The following is a 22,549-nucleotide window of genomic DNA, read 5'->3' as shown; positions in this document are numbered from 1 at the left end:
CTAATTAATGGCCAGATATTGAAAGTTTGAAAAAAAAAAAAATATGCAAAAGAATTGACAAATAAGACATTTTCTAACACCTTTATTTTAAAAAAAATGAACAAAAAAAACTCATAAAGGAGTCTATGCAGCCTGTTATAATGCTAGTCCTGCAAAGTGGATGCATGAGGAGAAGCTTAGCACCAACCAGCTAGTTAGCATGGAGCTTTGGCAGACAATGAAGTGTCTGTTTCTGCACTAACACTTTATTTTGCAGATCTTTATTTGATCTCCGCAGCTCTATATCTGTATGTCATACATGAACATTAGCGGACTTTATTGTCGTAAATCTAACTGCATGCATTTACACTATTACTCTCCCATGTCTAATACCATTTAGAGAGCTGCTAAAGCACACTAGTGTTTTTTACAACGCAGTACCGTGCATCGCGGGCTTTAGAGGTTATTATATCTTAATGTAAATGTACGTCTACGCAGAACAAACACAGGTTGACCTTCTTGTCGTTCTCTGTGTTGCTAACTTCCAACAGTCAGCTGCTGTTAGTCACCTTGCCAAGTACAACATTGTTTTTCTGATGTCATTAATACCTTTGTGTGTTGCGCTACAGCAAACAGAGGACCCCTCACTCTCCCGTTTGTTTGCCCAATCTGCTCGACATCCACGCGCTGCATCGCTTCGCTGTGCAAATTCACTTTGATATGCCACCCAATGCATCAGTGGACATGATTAAAAGGAGACATTTACTCCGGAAACCCTGTAGGCAAATATACCTGGGCTCCGATGTTATCACCGGCCTGCCGCATTGACATCACATCACACTCCATCCGCATGGACTCATCCCTGTATCGGCCCATCGGCTTGTTTGCTAACTGTTTGATTGGAGGATGTAACTCTTTTAATAGCCTAGATTAGACGGCAGTGTTTAGACAGCGATCCACACCAACTGTTTGCCTGCCTCTCATTCTCTGCCAACTCTCACCTCTGTCTCTATCTCCACGCTGTCGTCATCGCCCTATTTTCTCTCATTTACCCTTCCAACGTCGGTGCAGAAGACTAACGGTGCATAGCAACGAGACTGAGCCAAATGAGCCAACGGGTCACGACGACAGGCACGAGTACACAATCCTTCTGACCTTGCTTTGTCCAGACCATCCTACTGCATCATCTCTAACCCTCCAGCTAATGGCATGTAAAGGGGAAGGGAGTGCAGCTGATGTAAAGCAGATTTATTAATCTGTTTATTAAATCTGAAGCTCTGAGGATCCGTTTTGATGCTATATGCTTTCAGCTAATTTGACAGTCTGTCTCAAAGTCTTCATTAAAGCCTGTGTTGCTCTTTGCGGCCAAACACAGAAGTGAACGTCTGATTTTGGGTTTTAAAAAAAAAAAAAAAAAGTTTGACCCCAACAGATGGCAAGTAAATTAAATAAAAATAAATTATAGCCATATATGCCCACTGTCTCCTGTCACAATGCAAACATGAAAGGGCAGGGGCTTTGGATCAGCACTGAATTGTTTCATATTTTATTCATAATTGTTTACTAATTAAGTCAGATCTTTGAAGCGTGTGGCATGGTTTGAGGAGAATAGATCTGTGTTCGTTTCCCCCAGAGAGTGTCTGTGTTGATTTGGGGCTGCGAAAACAGACAGAAACACTGAAACTGAGACAAGATTGTGTCTATGGCCTGTTCAGATTAGTATTAATGTCTGACCTGGCAGATTCAGTCACATGTGGACAGCTTTAATGCGGAGGTGGTCGGGTGGTCAGGATGCATTCAACCGTCTGAAACATGGAAGCAAATAATGTTATATTGAACTGTTTAATAGATGTCTGAAATTTTCATGAGTGTATAGTATGAGTTGTGCTGCATGAGCGTACCTGAATTAGGAAATGTAGTGCTCACAGTTTGCATAATTCAGTAGAAATTCATAGCATGTTTTAAGTGCTCTAACACTCAATCATTGCTAAAGACATGCAAGAAAACCATTAAGCACAAATGGATGCCTCAGTCTTATCATAGTAATGTTTAAAGATGCAGATGCTGAAAAAAAGGGGGGGTAAAAAGGCAGAATTTGGAAATAAACACCTTCCCTCTGCAGCTCAAAGAGTAAATGTAAAGATAGATGAACCTGATGCTGTGATGGAAAAATGTTTAATGTTGGGAAACAGATCTGACAGAATCTGATCAGTGATTGGTAAATACAGTCCGAAAAACTTCCATCACAGTAGATTTTTTACAACCTGGAAACATTGCAATGGAGTAGACACAGATATATAACTTGAATTACAATATCCTGAAAAGAAAATATGCCGTATTTGCCCGTTTTGCCAAGAAAGTGATCAAGCACTGTAGCTTTAAAGGCAAATTATGTAACAATTTCCTTAAAAAGTGCAAACACGTCTAATAATAGTCCATCTCAATCTCACTTCTGACAGTCTGCTCCTGTACTCTGCCTGTATCTGGACCTTTCCTATTGTGTTTGCATATGGTAGCATCAGGTGGATGTACGCGGTGAAATTGACGACGCACATGACAACGAAATTATGTCAGTCTGCAAAAGTAAAATGTATTTTTGGTTAAGGAAGAAAGAGACTAGCAAAAATGGCAAGTTGATAGGACCAATATTTTGGGAGACATTAGTAATTTTGGAATACATTAGGATTACAGTTACGTTGCTATGGCCATGATGGTTGACAGGAAGTGCAGTACCAGGCTGCATGACAGGAAATGAAGTTAAAAACAGGAATGACGCCTTTACCAATTTCAGTCCCTGGATATCGGTTTAATATATTAATTGTTGTTTAAATTTTAAAGAATGATTTACCAAACAATTTTTATGTCCGCATTTATAAAATATACACTCACATCTTTTCCCAAGTGTCAGCTTTCCCCAGCATAAAAACAACCACATCTAGAACTTGTGGTTCCCCACAGGTCAATGCTCTAGTTTAAAGGGGTCATATTTCTCTAAACCCACTTTTATTAGTCTTTGGTTCATTTATTTGTGTATTTGGATACTAACAGTTCATAAAGTTTGAATTTGAATCCTCCAGGTGCTGCAAAGCTATCTTTATGTTCATTTTAGCAAAAAAAGTTAGTGGATTTCTACAACCCACTTTAATTCTTTCTTACTTTGTTATATTTTATAACTAGTTACGTCATGACATTTGCACATGTAAAGTCAAGACTTCCAACAAACATTTCTCCGAGTACGACTTAATTGTTTATCTGCAGCAACAATTGTAGTAAAAACTGAAAATATGTCCAAACTTCGAGTCAGTTACTTAAAATGTTCAGTTGTTGGTTGCATTAACGAACACAAGTGGCTAAACGGAACAGAGCAACACAGTCAACAACCTGGAGGGGGCGGGGTGTGAAGTGGCTCATGTGTATTTAAAGGGCCAGTGCTCAAAACCACCTTTTTGGTGTCATTACTCAAACATAAGGTTGAAGATGGACCTGTGGAATTGAATTAATGAAGAATTCAGACCCAAGCAGAGCATTTACGGTTTATGTAGACCACAGGGAAATGTTTGAAAATGCATAATTCCACTTAAATGAGCTAAATATCACTCCTTTAAGGTATACTGATTGATTCACTGGAACAGCTTGTGCTGTAATAAACCACCTTAAAAGTCATTGTCAGTAAACTGTGAGCCGCATAGTGAATCATATCTGCAAAGAAACATTAAAAACCACTCTATTCATCTCAAAATGAGCTGCACATGATGTTTCAGCCCAAGATGAGCCTCTTACTTTGCATATCAAACAAGGGAGTCAGAGCCGATAAGAAGCGATCACACAAAACACATCTGTCAGTGCTTTCTGATAGCAGGTGTGAACAGATGCAGTTACAGCTGGACGCTTGTACTGGGATATCTCTGGATGGATGTTAATGCAGGGTTCTGAGTAGGGCCCATGTAGGAGACCATGCATGTGTCCACACAGCAGCTCCTCCAGTCGCTGTGACATAATCATCTCCCAGTGTGAAAAGTCTATTAACCTGATTTGGGAAAGTTCACGTGTGTGTGTGTGTGTGTGTGTGTGTGTCTGTCATCTCTGCTGCAGCCACAGGGGAAGCCAATGACATGCATGACCTAAACATGTATTTGTCCTCCATGTAGATGAGGCAGGGGCTCAGACAGCTTTTCAGATTCAGAATGCAAATGGCCTCAGATCCTGGCCCAGCTCAATTGGAGCAGACCTGTCCTGTGTTTGACCTGAAGCAAAGCAATCAACCTTTGAATCAAACCTTAGATTGCCCATAACACTTAATTTACTCAGGTGCTGATATTTTCTCTCTGCAGCTTCTACACTGTCAATGAAGTCCGTAAATTCCAGTATTCCAGACCTGTAAGGAAAGGAGAGAACGTGCCGGACAACGAGTTTGCGGTAATTACCCTCTTTTTTTAACATAGTGAACTTCCTTGTTCCTTCATGTTATGATCAGTGGTTTGAGTCAGTTGTCATTTGGCTATCAGAGGATAGTCAGTGATGAACTTCTATGCAAATGTCAAGCAAATGTATGTATTTTCAGGCCTGGTGATTATAAAAACAGGTTTGTGTTTGACAACAGGAGTCACCAACTAAACTAAACTAAGCTAGTGTTCCTTATGAGACTTCAGAAAAATATCAATAGTCGCTTTTCCATTGACCTTCATGTTGCGTGAACAAAACTCATGCATAAAAATTTATCAAATGGAAAAACGACAATTTCGCCGAAACTGTAAAAGTTTTTGCACCAGCAAGAGGTGGTTTTTCCGGCGCAATGCAATTGGTATATCATGTAAAACTGTAATGGAAAGACCTTTTCCCGTAACCTTTTCCTTCTATGTGCTTGGAGATTGATTCTGTCCATTTGAATGTTTTATTTTGTTTTTATTTTGTTTTTGTTTGTTTTTTTTGTTTTTTTTACATGTTCGAAATAGATAAATAAAGACAAAGACATAACTAGAGTCACATGAATTAAAAAAAAAAAAATGATGTTGACAGACATCAGAACAAGCGAAGAAGAAGAGTTTTAAAAGAAACATAGTGCGGTTTGTGTGGACATACCAGGAAACCAAATATTTTTTTTAGTTTAGTACGGGATAGAGGGGTAATATATAATAATGATGAATATATCTGTAAATCAACACGATATTTACATTGGTCACCATGTTTATGGCATGACTTCTTGTGTCATCTTGCGATAATAAATTATTGCATTTGTGATTTAATGGAAAAACCAACATTACGCACTTCAGTTTTTTTTTTCAGTTTTTTTTTTTCGACATTTAGTAAATATAAAGTTTTGCACAGATGTCCAATGGAAAAGCGACTAACAACACCATGTCACCATTTACACATATGACACTTGTTTTATGAGCCAAGGAAGTCATGGTTTGTGGTAAGGAAACTAGTTCTGTGGTGAACAGCTCAATGGACTGCACCTGTTATTGCATGAGGAACAACCACTGTATTGGCATATTTTACCTCAGTTCTCAAGAGTAAAGTGAAAAAGTATTTAAAGAATTGGAAATCACTAAAGTCAGAGTCTGAAAAAGTCATGGAGAGAGAATTTAAATGACAGCACCTCTATAAAATTCAGGTTTGTTGTCTATAGTTATGAATTTTCACAGTGTTTACATCAAAGTACAAATTTCTTGACTTGAACGATCTTTTTAACTTACAAACATCATACGTGTAAATGTTGGAATAATTCAAACAGGATCAAAATTTACTGTAATTTTTTTTTTTTTTTTTTTTTTTCGAAATAACGTCCCTCAGGACACAACTGGAAGGACTTACAGGGTTTGTACTGGTGCTTAAAATCCTTCAAAATGCTTGAATTTCAATGTTGTGTTTTCAAGGGCTGGAAAGTGCATGAATTTTAGTTTAAGTGCTTGCAATTATAACCCTGTGATGTGATTTATTTATTCATTTTTAATATTAACTCTGCCTGGTTAGATGGCAAGCCAAAGCTACTTACAGAGAGGTGATACATTTTGAAAAATAAAACTTTTTGTTAAAAAAGAACATTCCTGGGTGTCCTCAGGTCTTTATCTCAGTTTGTGTGTGTCTGAAGAACACCAAGTGACTTTCTTTTTTTTGGATAAAACTTTGTGTTCCCCTTTAATTTCTAAACTTTTTGCTATTGTGAAACATAATTTTAGATGTTTATAGCATAATACTATGTACATCGCTGTGATAAAAAGTGTAAAGTAAAGTAATCATGAGTCTATGTATTCCTGTATATATACATTTTACCTTAGTGATAAGGTGCTGTGCAGGAAAAATTAGAAAATGGCCCTTAAAAGTGCTTGAAAAGTACTTGAATTTGACCTTGAAAAATGTGTACAAAACCTGGACGTAGTTCATCCATGACCACTTGGACTGTTGCAGTTCTGCCCAGTTTGTCCAAATATGGTCACTTCCAGCTCCAAAAAAACGCAAACATAATCCAAACCATTGGCTTCAAAATGTCGGTTCAGAAACAGTTGGGTGACGCCACAGTTCCCCCATAAAGATTAATAAGGAGGATAATGGACAACCCGCATTTCAACGTTCCCTTCAGTCATGACTAAACAGGCAATAAATAGGGAAACTGTCATTCCCTAGAAGAGTAAAACAAACAATTATCTGCTCAGTTGGGATCGACAGTGATGCTTATGGGCCGGTGGTTCATTGGTCAATCGTTTACCAATGAACTAGCGGTCCATGGATATTGATGTGCCTTCAGGAATCGGGGTTTCCTCACACTTATTGGCTTTATATCTAGTCTCAACTTGAGCGTACAAAGACCGAAGTCGTACAAAAGCCTTGGTCATATATTTTTGTCACATTTACCCATAAAGACCCAATGGTATTCTTGTGGCAGTTCCCAAATCAATTTTTCTCTCTCTCCATAACCTATCTTTAGTGTTTATCACCATTTATTGTAATATTATCCTCTTTATTTTGAGTTTTTCAGTGTAAATCATGCATCTTTCTATATTTAATTCACTGGTCATGTAGATGTTCATAAAGTAAATTCAAAGGTTATTATATCAAAATGGAGAAAACTGAAGAAAAAGTAACTTTTTCAGTAAAATACATCGTTAATTGAACATAAAAATCATTGATCCAGCTCCATGGGTTTTACTGGTGAATCAGTGTAGATGAAGATGACAGTGTCATCCTCTCTATTTTGTATTTTTTCAGTAAAAAACAGGTATTTTCCTGTAATTTACTGATCATGTACTTTAATCATAATGCCGAGATTACATTTGAGGGTTTTTGTACCAAAAACAGTGAAAACTTGAGAAAAAGTGACTTCTTCAATAAAATGTATCATTAATGAACATAAACCAAGTGTGTCCATCCACTGTCATTGATCCAACTCCATGGGTTTACTGGTGAATCAGTGTTGTAGAAGATGACGGTGTTTCCACGGTAACTATGGAGCCTCTGAATGTCCAAATGGGTCATATCTGATGACCATGAAAAGATGAATATCTGTATTTTACACCAATTATTTACATGTATTGATAGGATTAATGGATCAACAGGTATTAAACAATAACATTCCTGAATGATTTATTGCCATTATTAGAATATCATCCTCTGAATTTTGCAATTTTAATGAAAATTTGGTATATTCCTGTATTTAATGTACTGATTTTGTACATGTTATATCAGAATAGTGAAAACTGAAGAAAAAATGATGACACCAATTATTTACATGTTTTGACAGGATTAGAGGTTCAACAGGTATTAAACCTTTTACATCAGTAGATGGTCTTGGTCACCAGTGACTTTTTGGGTCTTTATGGGTTAAACACATTATGTGATTAAGAGACAAAACATTTTATTTTAAGTCCTAGAAGCATGGAGGATCCTTACAGGGTTTTCCTTCCCATTATAAATAAGGCCGAGGTGACATTTTGGGCACCTGAGCCAAATTATGTCTAAAACCAAAGTAAATATATTTCTCCGTCTTTCTTCTATTTAGCATGTTTTATTTGATTTTTTATGTGCTGCAGCTTCTTCATTTCTGGTTGTAGTAAGTAAAAGGATGTGATATTATACACTTTATTGAATAATACAACCATTAAATGGAAATGCAGAGACTCGAGGCATCAGGAGTCACATTAAACAGCGTTTGTATAGACATGTTTCCATACCATCCCACAACCGTTTTCATGCCATTCAACCCGAGTGCGTCTGCATTTCAGTGGGTGTAACTGCAGCATTATGCTCTGTGTAATGGCCAGGATATGCATTTGTATCCAGCTTTAAAAGAGCAGTGGTTGAACATGGATTATTTCTGTTTCTCTCAGGGATTTCTTGTTTTTTTCTCCACTCATAATCCTCAAACACATGGTTTTAAATAAGAACAAAAGACTCCACTCCACCAGGGCAACAGAACTGCACATTTTGAGGGAAGCTACTATTCAGACTTTGGTAAATTATCGTAGGTGGAATAATGATCTCCAGAACTGATCAAATAATGCGTCAGTTGTTTTTGATGTTGAGATTCAGTAAACATAAGTAGAGCTTCTCTCCGTTGTGTTTTGAACAGGTTTCTGCAGCTGCTGCCTCACTTTTTCATCTCGTAATTCATTACTTGGCTGCTGCTGGTTGGTTTTGTTTTAACACCACACATAGTTGTCATTTCCAGCAACAAATGTGCAACAATCACTAACCCAGCAGAACTTTTATTTTCCAGTGGAGGATGTTTCAAATAGAGGGAAGGATATAGAAAATTGAATGTGTTTTGTTTTCGCTTAAAAAACATGGTTGCAAAGATGACAATCAAGCCAGCTGAAATGGTCGATTTTTGCTCGTGAACTGTGTTTTTGTTTTCCCCTAGAAATCATAAGAGTGGTAAATTGAACCCAGTCTTTGTTTATTTATTTATTTTACTTCTTGTGGCATCACTTAAGCAGAATGGGGATACATTTTACTCATCCAAATTAACAGGGCAATATACACGTTCGGACAAAAGTATTGGAAACATTAAATTCAGGTGTTTCTTTTCTAACAGGGGTCTGAGATATAAAACAATAATAACAAATGTCATAATAGAGTTTTGTAAACTACATGGACAAAAGTATTGGGACGCGTCATGGCTACACCTTGTAATATGTGTTGTTCATGCAAATTTGAGATATAAACATCACTATTTTTTTTTAAGTTTAATGGGAGATTTTTCTTCCGAAGTGAGATGTGAAGAAAGTAGATGGTTATTTGTGGTACAACATTATTATTTAGAATGAAAGCATGACAAATATATTAGAAATTTGGAAACAGAACATTTGAAATCCTTGTCATGGATAAAAAAAAAATTTTTTAAAAATCAGTGCCAAGAGAAACTAAGTAAAAAACATCTCTGAGGCATAACAATTTAAACCAAACTAACCAATGTAATGATATTTGTCACAATATACAACTATATTATTTCATTTGTCATTATTGTTTTGTATCCCAGACCTCTGTTAGAAAAGAGACACCTGAATTCAAGGTGTCCCAATACTTTTGTCCATATAGTGTATTTTTATAATCTTTTCTGTAGCATACCCAGCTATAGTATTGCCATTATTTACCTTGTATTTTCTTTATTCTGTTTAAACCCTTTTGCAAAGAAAATCATGGTTTTCCTTTAGCTGTGATTTATGTTTTTCTTTTATAGGGTGTCCTTATTCCAGCTCTGTGATATATTAGAACAGGTTTCATCTGGGGCTCGCTGAGGCTTTAATGAGCTTCTGACCAGTCGGGTCATTTAGTTTATACTCGCTTCAGAGGGTCGACCACCTACACTTCCCACCATGACACGTTTTCCCAGCAGTAGACGTGTTAGCTGTAATACATTTAAACCATACATTTACATTTCTGGGCTACGCTACAGAGTCTGTAGTTAAGGTAAGAGCATGGGTTCTATTTAAAGGGGCGAGAAGCTATTGATTGTGTTTGTCATTTTGTCTACAGAACATGTGGATCGAGAGGACCACTTACACCACCGCGTACAAACTGCCCGGCATCCTGCGCTGGTTTGAAGTCACGTCAGTCTCCACAGTAAGTACGACGGGCCCGAGTGCCAGCCCAGCCTCCTAATCAGATAAGGATCTGCAGCCTTACTCAGAGGCAATCGATATGATTTGTCCGCTTAAGCAGTATAGACAGCAGTGTGGACGAAGGCGTGCCACTCCCCGCCAGAGGGCCCACATTGATTTAGCACACACTGTTTAAAGCCTGTTACCACAGAAAATAGCTACACAGCACAAATACAACTGCAGCTTGTAGAACTCACTTACTGTTGATTCTCCTGTTATAGAATTACCTGGATTTGCAGTGTTGAAAATCCCCCTCATGGAAAAAAAAAAAAAAAAAAACAGTCAGATTGCAGGAAACAGCTTGACAGTGGCAGATAAAATGTGAAATTCCCCTCCATGTCACTGTAAATGCATTAAACTTTTATTATTATTTTTGCTCAGTTGTTTTGACTAATTAAAATGCAGCTCATGCTTCCTCGTTTTAGAGTTTTGAGGACTGAGTGCAGCAATAACAATTAAAGTTACAGTATTTTTAATAGCGCTCATACACTTTTTTTTTTAATCTGCTATTATTTTTGAGACAAAATTATATGCTCTACTTAGTGTAATTAGTCTGGCTACATATTCCACAATCCGTTATTTCTTATTAGTTTCTTTGAATCTTTTCGTTCTCATTTCCAGACATTTTTTTCACATAGATGCATAAAAGTACATATGTGCATGCGCATGATTTGCCTCTTAGAGTAAGTGTTTAAATCTTTATGCTTCACTGTTACAAACATAAAAGGCCACAGCAGGACGTCAGTCAGGAGACTGAACCTGGTAATTTGTGGTTTGTTTGGTTTTTTTTCCTTCTTCCTCTCCATCTGTACCCACCCCCCCACCCCTTCTTTTTTTAAGATTTATTTTTGGGCAGTTTGCCTTTATTTGATGGACGAAATGTTGAGAGACAAGAAATGAAGCAGGAAACAGAGTAGGAGAATGACATACAGCAAATGGACTCAAACCAGGACCACTGTGAAAAACCCTTGGCTTACGTGGGATGTGCTCTATCAGGAGATTTAGAATTAAGTATTATCATAGTAAGGCATTAAAAGGGTTTATATGTCGTATTTTTATTTTTAATTATTAAAAAAAATTACCTAAAATTGTTAATTATGCATGCTGTCTGTATCAGCCACAGAACCAGGAAAAAGTCTTGGAAACCAGAATGTTATTGTCATGTTGTCGCCTCACAGCAACAAAGCCCTGGGTTCAGTTCCAGCTCCAGTTGGCATGGACATTTCAGTGTGCATGGGTTCTCTCCTTCCTCCCACCATTCAAATATATGCCCCTGAATAGATTAGCTGGTCACTCTAAATCACCCTTAAGGCCCATTTATGCTCATTTTACATCCATTGCGTTGTACAGGGTTCCTGCTTGGTCTTAAAAATCTTGAATTTACAAATCTGCATTTAATACCTTAAAAGTGTTTAAAAGGTATTAAATTTTCTATGGTAGGCCTTAAAGCTGCGTATGACTTTCATCACCAATTTTTCATCAAATCTGTAAAACCCAAGTCATAGCCTAAGTATCAGAAATCTATAAGTCTTTCTGTGATTACACACCTGACTCTCTTCCCTCACGGTGAACAATTTCGAAGTGTACTCCACCATAAACAATCCATTTGTTTACAAACGGAGTCGGCAGGTCACTCAGATACGCATGCTTGCAGCTGCAGTAGCACGAGGCAATGAAGCCGTTTATGTGTTTGTTGCTGTTGTGGCCATAATAAGAATTAGTGCAATTTTAACAATATTATGTCTCAACTTATCATTTATACACATCTACATTATGGATCAGATCTACAAAGGCACAAAATATTTCATAACAGGTAGAATATTGTTAAAATTGTACTTGATTTTCTTGAGACATTTCAGGTTGTTCATATTTGTTCAGGTTTTTAACATTTTATTGTTAAAGGATAGTTTCTTAATTATACTATTTTCATAATTTAATGTTATTTTTTGCTCTAAAACAAACAGTTGTCATTATTTATAGGCATAATGTAATTTTTTTCACATTAAACCAAAAAGAAAATTTATATAGGTTATTATGATATCATTTTACTTGAAATCATAGTAATCTGTGTGTGGAATCTGAACTAAAACAAGTTCAACATCCTTGATTGTTAATATCTTCAATTGGAAACTTGAGCGGGCCAGTTTTGGCCCACGGGCCTCCTGTTTGACACCCCTGCTCTAAAATGTCAAAGGCTATAAACGTACTTCTTACCAGCTGTTTCTGTGCACATCGTCCGTGTCAGTATCAGTTTGTGCAGCCTTTGACATCTTGTTAAATAGACGACACCTTTTCTCCACGGACAGGACTCTCTTTCGTCTTGTTACATCTTTCATGTGGCTTCCTCTGTGATGTGATAGACACCGCTCTATTCACCAAGGGGTCGTCTTATCTGCACGTTATCGTCCCATCATCCATCATCCATGTAGGCTGACATCGGTCCTGACGGTGGGGCGGTGCACTATGATGCAAAATAAGATCATGTATGCCCACCCACCTCTCAAATGAATAAAAACCAAAGTAACACGCCTGTTTTAAAGACGTTAGCAGTAGGAAGTGCAGATAAAGATAAATTAAAAAGTCATCAGAAAACAGATACTCATATCCAGTCCAGCTTACAAATAAAACCGTAAACTCTGTTGTCCGTGTTAAGTACAGTAGCATGCTTTATGTGGTGTTATTTTGGGAATCCCAGTTCCCAATGGAGCCTAATATTGGCCACATTTAATATAAAACGTGAGCAGTGAACTGTGAACAAAACAGTCAGATCTGAGCAACAAGTCTCAATTGAATTGGATGATAACTGCAGTGGGCTCATTCCAGCTGATGACTGTGTATGTTATCTTTGGATTCTTATACAAAGAGGACAAAACTCTTCTATATTTCATTATACAAACCTAGGAGAACCCTCTTCTGTGTAGATCAGGGGTGTCAAACTCATTTTAGTTCAAGGGCCACATACAGGGTGAGTCAGAAAAAACGCTCTTTCCATTTAAAGAAATTGTACTGCTAAAACGGAAACACTGATTTTTCTTTTGACCATACAGTCATATTGATGTGGTTATTGAGCATGTCTGGTGATGTAGTCATAGATTTATTGCATTGCATAAGAGAGAGAAGGTCCATTGTTTATTGGGCACTGAAATACCTGCCAACACAATGTATGCCACAGTGAACAAACCTGAAATTGACAACAATTACAGGACTCGGGGCTTTGCTTTCACACTCAGGACATAGGCCTACATGACAGTGCCCAGGGAGTTTTCATCATGGCAAGACCACAGCGACTGCAGGTATTATTTCCTCATCGAGTTGTCTGTTTGGGTCAGGAGAGAGAGTGGCCACCTAGATCCCCGGACTTGACCCCCCTTGATTTTTTTCTTGTGGGGGTATCTTAAAAACCGTGTGTATCAGACTGTTCAACAAACTCTTCAGGAACTCCGAAATCGCATCACGGCTGAAATCCAAGCCCTACGATGAACACGAATGGCGAGAAGAGCTGTGTTAGAGATGCGACAACGAGCACAGATTTGCATCAATCTGAATGGTAGCCAGGTTGAAGGTCGTGCCGGACGACTTCGTTGAGACAAAACATTTTGATGGCGAGTAAACATGCTGTAATGGTTGACAATTTCAATTTCATTCACGGTGGCATAAACTGTGTTGGCAGATATTTCGGTGCACAATAAACAATGGACATTCCCTCTGTTATGCTATGCCATAAATCAATGATTCAATCGCCAGGCATGCTCAATAACCACATCAATATGACTGTATAATCAAAAGAAAAATAAGCATTTCCATTTCAGTGGTACAATTTCTTTAAATGAAAAGAGCGTTTTTTCTGACTCACCCTGTACAACCCAATACAATCCCAAGTGGGCCGGACCAGTAAAATAATGCCATAATAAACTATAAGTTATGCCAATTCCAAAGTTTTCTCTATGTTTCAGAGTGAAGTTAAAGAAAATTAAGTAAAATGACACTATGAAAATGTTTACAGAATGGATGTACTGTCGTTGACTCCGGGTGGTGAGTGTGCACTGCAAAAGAGGAGCGTCTAAAAACAAGAAAAAACACTAAATCTGAGGAAAAAGATACTCAAAACAAGTGAAATTACCTGTTCACGCAGCAAGATAATTTCGCTGGACAAGATTCTTGCATTAAGATTGTTAAATCTAGAAATAAGCATGTCTACAGATGTATGAACACTTAAAATAAGAAATTAAACATCATCTAACACTTCTAAATCTAAGTCGTTGTTTTTTGTTTAGTTTTTTTTTTATCTTGGTAAGAACCAAATCATTTGCAGTGTGAGTAAACAAGCAGCAGTCAGTGAGCAAGGTTGAGTGGAAAGTAATTGTCAGTGCTAAAGCCGTAAGCTTTGCGCTCCGACCGTTGTCCTAAAAATGTGACTCAGCACTGGCCAATAATATGTCATCTTAGACTGGTGTCTGCTGCACGGGGTCAGTGACCAGTCCATCTCAGTCCAGATAACACTGGTCTACATTTTTTTTTTAGAAATGATCTGCTTCAGAGAGTAAAAGTGGAAAATGCTATGTATTTTAATAAGATTAATTGGAAAATAAATGACAAAAGTGCTGGTTTGCTGATGTATGATGTTTTATGTACATTTATACCATAGATTTATAAATCCTCCACTGGATGGAACCTGTAAAGTGGATGTATTGTCATATGCAGGCAGTGTTTTGAAGTAGATCTGGTTGCTCTGAGACAATGAATGAATGAATTTTTATGTCCTGCATAAGAATATGCCCAGCCCTTACATGAGTTTATAAGACACCAAAAATATAAACCAAAGACCAAATGACAGACAATAGGCACAATAGATATAAACAAGATAATATACTGACCTATTTAAACAAACACATCTGCCGGTTTTTCCAGGCTTTATAAACAAATAACGCTAATTTAAATACATTTGAACTAAATAACCATTTCATCTTATCATCATCAGTGCCCCAGAACATATCAGGGTTTTTTGGATAAACATCTCATTAAACAAAGAGGCTCTCGGTTCATCGTATAGATGACAATACAAAAGAAAATGTGATTCATTTTCCACTTCCCCCAAATCACACAGTCCACAAAGTCTGTTTTCTTCTGGGATTTGGGTAAATCTTCCAGTTTCTAAAGCCAAGAGAAGGATTCATGTACGCAACTGAGACAAATATTTCTTTGGAGTAAAACCCATTCTCTCGTCAATTCTCAAATTTCACATTTTGACACGAGACTGTATCTTGGAAACTTCAGCCAACCAGCATTTTTGACTTGATTTTTCTTTATCAATCACTCGCACGTGGTAAAATTTCACTACTTTTATTCTGGAGGCATTTTACTTGTAGACAGGTGTAATCAGACAATAAAGTGAGTCTGCGTCGCCACCGGTGCTCAAACATCCTGTGAATGAGGCAACATGTCGCTGACCATATCTGACTGACGGAGCAATGACTTAGTACTCGCGCATGTACTTGACAGTGAGCTTTAACTGAAGTGCGATTATTATACATGATCTTTTGAAATAGCTAGCGATGAAAATTCCCTACAGGTACCCTTTAAGCCCACACTGATTTTCCATTATACCCTTCCAACATGGCTGTGAAGTTGGCACTGAACAACATTGTAAGTGGTGCTCAAAAAGGTCTTCAAAAACCTCCCTGTTTTATGTATGCACTGGTAAACACCCCCCAGAAAAGGGCACCTCCTCTACCTTTCTATCTTTCTCCCACACTCCAGCAGCGTCGGTATCGCCATTCATCGGGATCCGCAGCCGTTATCTTTAGCCAGGGCGCTTACTACGGCCTGCACAGCCTGTATTCAAAGCTGTCAAATAGCACCACATGCCACCCACGCACCAGGCAGCCCGGGCATTTAACTCGTCACAATGGCCCTTCTGGCTGCTACATGGTCTCTCTACAGTGATAGCAGCACACGGAGCAGATCCCCCAATAAGTCCAGAGTCCATGTGTTGAAGTGTGATTCTCGGCTGCCACACTAATTCGCAGCAGAAGCCTCTTCCTTCAGGCTGGTTTGGAACATATTGTCACGAGCAGCTTGCCCTGCAGATGAGCCAGGGAGAGGCCAGGTCCCCCAGGTCAGCCTCTCTATTTAAAGCTTAATGACTGGGCTGAGATTCACCCGGCTAAAGCCTTTCCATCTGACAATGCTTTTCTTTTTTCTCAAGCTGGCCCGAGACATACCGGCACAGATTGGAGATTTGTCTCCCTGGCACCGCATGTTTATTTTTTTGGCCGGTTCCTAAATCTGACATTTACTCAACAATCCACTCATGTTTCTACTGAATTCTTATTAGCAAGCTGCAAAGAGGTGTCATGTTTTTTCCCCCTCTATTTCCATCCGTTATTAAGATTTGGCTGGAGTTTTTACACTTGTATGGAAATTAATGGTCGCTTTTCCAAATATTTTATTCATCTTTTCTCTGAGTTGCCAATTGTATTTTCTTGAATTAAGATTTCCCTACACGAGGACGCTATCCATCTTCATTTGACAGTTGCAGTTTCACGTATGGCACACATGGAAAAATGATTTATGGCTTCTTCCTCCTCCATGATTTATGTGTGTTGTTAAATTCTCCTAAACCTATTTTCTAATATCCTATCTCTGTCAGTAAATACAAAATATCTCAGCTTTTTTGTCAGGTTTACAAAGACCTCAGTGATGTATGTGAGCGTGAATGCTGAAACTTGTGACTCAATGCTAGGAAGTTGGGTTTTTTTTTTTTATTTATTTTGCTGACGCTTTCTTTCTTGTTGGATTTCACAGGTAGAGATCAGTCCACTTGAGATCGCGATGGAAACAATGCAGTTGACCAATGAGAAGATAAGCAGTATGGTGCAGAGGCATCTCAGCGATCCCAATCTTCCCATCAACCCCCTCTCCATGCTGTTGAACGGGATAGTGGATCCAGCTGTGATGGGAGGTTTTGCCAACTATGAGAAGGTACAGTCAACTTGAAAACTTCTGTTTTGTCTTAACCCTTTGATGCACAAGTGTCTGGACCCTCCACTTTTCCACAAATCAAAAATGAACTACGTTAAAGTCAATGTGTTTTTATGCCACTTTGGTCATTTTATATTATATTTTTTGTCCACAAAAGAACGATTTCATGTTTCAAATATTTGTTTTTTGTTTGTTTGTTTGTTTGTTTTTTTACATTTTTAACCATTAAAAAAAAATAATAATATATATTACTGAAAAGCAAAGTATTAATAGTATGTAATAATATGTATAAAACTATATTCAGGGTTCCCCAGGGTCTTAAAAAGTCTTGAATTTACAAATCTGCATTTACTGCTGCATTTATACGGATGGAAAATAGCTTCCAGTTAAATTTGGCATATTTACACAGTGTAATGTTTTTGTACTGGCTGTTTAAAGGGCATTAAATTTGATACGGTGGGTCTTAAGTTATGTTGCCATAAACTTGTCGGCTGCAAAGAAAGTAACATTAGTTACCTCAGTTTCACCTGTAACCCGACAATTTATATTGACATCAGGAACCAGTTATCGCTGACTTTGCAGCCGCCGGTGAGAAATGACTCAGAACAGTTGGAATCAAGGTGATGGAGTACATAAATACATTTTCCTAAATTCTAGGAGTCACAAATTTTGCTAGTATGGCTGTGAAATGGGCATTAAATTCTGTTCTACGTAGTCTTAAAAAGTCTTAAATTTAACCTGTAGAAACCTGTAGGAACCCTGTATATTAATAACAGTATATATTGTAGTATATAACAGCAAGAGAACAATATCAACACCCATTTTGTGAGTGAGACCACCTTATTTGTCGTTGCTGTATAATGTAGAATGAATGAGTGAATGTAGAATGAATCAAAGGTTCAGATGAAATTCCATTGAAAATGAATGTGGGTCATTTTTCACTCACTTATAGAAGCTTGTGGTAGTAATACAAAAACTACAATCTCATAAAATCACCATCAAAACATTTAAATGGCATGAATATTAGGAATATGAAATAATAAAAACATTTCATTGTAAAGATATTGTAAGAGAGCAACCTCACCGGGTCATTTTTACCCACTCATGTATCTATAAGGGATAATACAGGATTAAAGACATGCTCTGAATAGGACTATGCTACATAAATATATATAATATCCATCATTTTATGTTATGCTCTGATCATGTATTCAGGTATGTTACAAATTGCTCTCTTTACAGCAATATTTGTCATCTGTGCGATTCTATGCATGAAGGCAGGTGGAAAAAAGCATGAAGTCAATATAAACAAACCTGGAGGAGAGTGAATGTGACACAGAATTCAGAAGAACTTGAATTTTATTTATTCATAAAGCACCTTTCAGACAAACTACAGGCCAAAGTGATTCACAGAGCAAAACCAAAACACCACCAACAGGTTTACACACTCATAAAAAGCAGATAATTAAAAAATGACATCAATGCAATAAAAAGTAAAAGGGGAAACAACTTGGAAGAATAAATAAATGGGAGTTGGTATAAGAGCATGGTAATTAAAAACAATGATTAAAACAAGACAGTAAATGACATTGCACCTTATTTGAAAACAAAGCTGTAAAGATAGGTCATGAATGAAGCAGAGAATGCATAAAATAAATCCTGAAGACAACAACGAGACCTGATGTCTGAAAAACAGGCTCTTGTCAGACAATTTATAATATGCATTTCATATTTTACTTATAATGTTACTGTTAAAAAGGTTCATAAGCAAATAATATAGTTGGTTGATATTAGCTGCAACTATGTACACAACATAATTAAAACTTTCTCATCTATTTTATATTAAACTTTACTAATATTTAGTAAACTTATACTTTTATTTAGTTATATTTTTACATCATCAGACCTTGTTTTTTAACATTTCTGGTATCAGTCGTCACTCATCAGTTCGTAGTCTGAATACTCTTTTCACACGTACGCAACCGATTCTCATGTGGGAGCAGAAACTCTTTAACCTCGCATTTGACGATTTAAAGAAAGTCATCGCCTTTTGTTTTTTTGTTTTTTGGCATATATATCACTGCCTGGAAAGGATTCATACCGCTCTGCTGAAAACGATGCAGTATGAGTCAGACGAGTCGACGCAGATTCTTTGCCCTCGGGTCGCTGCTCCGTCTCGGTGGAGCGGTGCAGGTGGTGGAATAGAGGCCGATATCTTGACTGAATTTTTCTCATCTTTACACCCTCTTCCTGCTGCGTCTGCCTTTCCTTTATCTTTTTTCCTTATTTTTTTTTAAACCGCAATCTTTTCCATCTTTTTGATCATCCTTCAAATAGGTTTCCTACTTCCCTTCTCATTCAGCCCGTTTCCCATTTTCTTTCCATCCTCCATATATTATAAAAACACAATATGTCCCTCTTCTCCAGGCCTTCTTCAATGACAAGTACATGCAGGAGCACCCAGAGGACCTTGAGAAGATCGCGAAACTGAAGGACCTCATTGCCTGGCAGGTGAGGCTAAAGCTGAGTGTGGCCAACTGTTTGTATGCATGAAATAACAGTAACATTATGCCTTGTGTGGAAAAAAAAAAACAAAAAATGGCATTCGGGAAAGTAGCCATGACCTCCACGCCTCAGAAACTACAGAATGATTTACTAATATGTTCCTTTGGATGAGGTTCTGTGGTGTTTTCATTTCTGTGGCAGTGGATGTCACAGCCTGCAGGCAGCCAAAATGCTGGGCAAAGATAAGAATGATATGGAAGCAGCATACAAAAAAAAAAAAAAAAACCCTAACTTTGGCCTTGGTATTTTTTAGTTTATTCAAGTAGGTTGTTTTCTCACCTGTTCAGCCAGTCACAACCCTTTAATTTAGTTTCTGTGGCTCATATTTTAAAGTAGATATATGCATATTTCTACTTTAACCCTTTCATGTGTACTGGTCACTACAGTGGACAGCCATTCTACAGCTGTTCTCTTATATATTCATGGATTTTTTTTTGTTTGTTTTTGCACATATCTTTATTAAAGTTTTAAGACACTACATATCTTTTCTGACATGAATTGGTAACATTGTGTAGATCTCCCCTGAGCATACTCTCACCCCCAGAACTACACGCCACTCCCCAGTTTTCACACAATTTATCTGTAAATACATGTTTCTTTATTTCAAAAATTAAATGCAAAGTGTCCAGCTGAATGGACATTTTTGCAACTTCATGTAAAATAGGTTCATAAGATCATTTTTATTAGTAGTAGTAGTAGTAGTATGTCTTATTTTTAGCTTTATTTTTTGTTTTTTATATAGTTTTTGTTTATTTATTTATTTATTTATTTATCATAAGAAAATTTTCAATTGCATTGTTTTTTTCATGCCTAAAGAGGAATAAAAACACTCAGGAAAAAAATCTTGATTAAGGTTCTCATAATTCATGCATGAAAGGGTTAAAGTGTTTAAAAAATGGCCTAAATTTGTCATCAGTGTTTATAATAAAGAGCTGTGAAGTTCTGCCAATGATGCTAATGTGTTGGATTGTAGAGACAGGAGCTGAGTTTATTCACAGTGACGGGCTGGCCACTAGAGGGAGTAGTGAGTCACTACTGGTTTCCCATGGTGAGGAAAACTGACACCACGATGCCTTTGACCAAAGCATCAGAAAGTGACCAGATGGGATGAGAACCATTAAGAAACAACTTTTAGAGTCAAAGAAAAGAAGTGATAAAAATAGAAGAACTGTTGTTTTCTCCACTGGACTCAACTGTAAATGTAAAGAATGGAGTTTGATGCTGAAATGGCAGCGTTACTTCTACACAGGTGACTTTGATTCGAAGGCTTATGAAGGTATAAAGTTATTATGGGATGTTATTATCTTGGCTCAGTTGCCATTTGTTGATCGATGGCTCAGACTAAACTGTCAAAGTTCTGACCTTGTTTGTTGGATTCAAACAGATCTTTAGTTCAGCTACTGACAACACAAACTGAACAGAAAACAGAGGCGATTAGTGGTTTTACTGTGGCTGTTTTCAGTCTAAAAACAGAGCTAAGCTAACAGAGCTATAATGTAAACTATCAGCTGATGCAGCACGTGACAATTATAAGACACAATCACTTTTCCATTGGACATATGCACAAAACTTTACTAATATTTACTAAATGTGGAAAAAACAAGTGTGTAATGTAGGTTTTTCCATTCAATCACAAATGCGATGATTTGTTTATTTATTATCGCGAGATGACATGAGAAGTCATTCCATATACATGGCAACAAACGTAAATATCATGTTGATTTACAGATATATTCATTATTATTATATACTACCCCTCTGTCCCATACGAAATGTAAAAGATTATTCAGTTTCCTGGTGTGTCCACACATACCACGCCATGTTTCTTTCAAAACTCTTCTTCTTCACTTGTTGTAATGTCCGTCAACATCCATTTTTTTTATTCACGTGACGTTTGTTGCGGAAAAAGGCCTTTCCATTGCAGTTTTGCGTGATATACCAATTGCGCTGCACCTGAAAAACCACCTCTTGCCAGAGCAAAAAAATGTAATTGAAAAACGACAGCCTGGGCAATGTTGGCATTTTTCTATTTGGTAAATTTTTATACGCAGGTTATATTCACGCAATTTGAGGGTCAATGGAAAAGCGACTAGCGTTATTTTGAGCAACTGTTACAATAAGCCTCTATGACTTTTAGTTTGAAGAAGAAAACTTGATGATACAATAACACAGATGTGTGGAAACAATGAGATTTATACTTTATTTAGCGACTGATACAGTCTGTGGATACATAGGGTTGATTCATTGGTGGTTTTGGTAGTTTTAAGTGTGTTCTGGTATCAGACTGCCCCCTGCTGGAGAGAGTTTGGAACATCAACACTACATACAACCCTGAGTTGATGTGTTGTGTTTGTGTTGTTTAGCTGACCTTGTTGATGTTATTTGTTTAGTTCTTTCTCACAGTGACCCTTCTGATGCACTGTTGAGCATTATTTCTTGCTGTAATTATCTGCTCTGACTTCCATTATAATGCATATAGGGGATCTTTTAAGATGTTTTTTCATGGGTCTTTACATTCCCACTATATTTCCACACAAAGTCACAGTCTGGGTAGGACGACATACAATGACACAATCCCTACGACTCACCAAAACTGCGGAATTTTGTAAGAAAAAAATCATGATATGAGAAAGTCAGATTCCCACTGTGAAAGCCTTTTACACACACCACAGCGAGTTGAAATGTTATGGGGTCCTTGTTCTATTCTGTCTTTTATAGCATTTGTGTCAAAAATGTTGTCACCTTAGCAAAGTACTCCTGCAGAATCTGCAAATCCCTCTGAAAGGTTACAGCTGAGAATATAATATCATTTGAAGAAGTTTGGAGTGCACCACCAAGAGTATCGACGACAGTAAGTGAAGTGAGCAGGGGAAAAGTGTGTTAAAGACGTCAGTGGATGGTAATAGTGAGGGAGAGTGCTGAAGCAA

At 37.4% G+C, this 22,549-nt stretch overlaps 1 protein-coding gene across 3 annotated transcripts in view; it reads left to right on the top strand.

The window, feature by feature from the left end:
• Positions 1 to 22,549, top strand: part of dock1 (dedicator of cytokinesis 1) — a 506,089-nt gene that overhangs the window by 447,668 nt on the left and 35,872 nt on the right. For all 3 annotated transcript variants that reach the window (XM_030163232.1, XM_030163231.1, XM_030163230.1), the window contains 4 exons: positions 4,311 to 4,395; positions 9,952 to 10,038; positions 16,881 to 17,057; positions 19,485 to 19,568. In XM_030163232.1, coding sequence (XP_030019092.1) covers positions 4,311 to 4,395; positions 9,952 to 10,038; positions 16,881 to 17,057; positions 19,485 to 19,568 — 433 coding nt within the window. The remainder of the gene's footprint in view (positions 1 to 4,310; positions 4,396 to 9,951; positions 10,039 to 16,880; positions 17,058 to 19,484; positions 19,569 to 22,549) is intronic.

This window comes from Sphaeramia orbicularis, chromosome 19, assembly GCF_902148855.1.
Source record: "Sphaeramia orbicularis chromosome 19, fSphaOr1.1, whole genome shotgun sequence".
Taxonomy (NCBI): domain Eukaryota; kingdom Metazoa; phylum Chordata; class Actinopteri; order Kurtiformes; family Apogonidae; genus Sphaeramia; species Sphaeramia orbicularis.
This window is presented reverse-complemented; position numbering and strand designations above follow the sequence as displayed.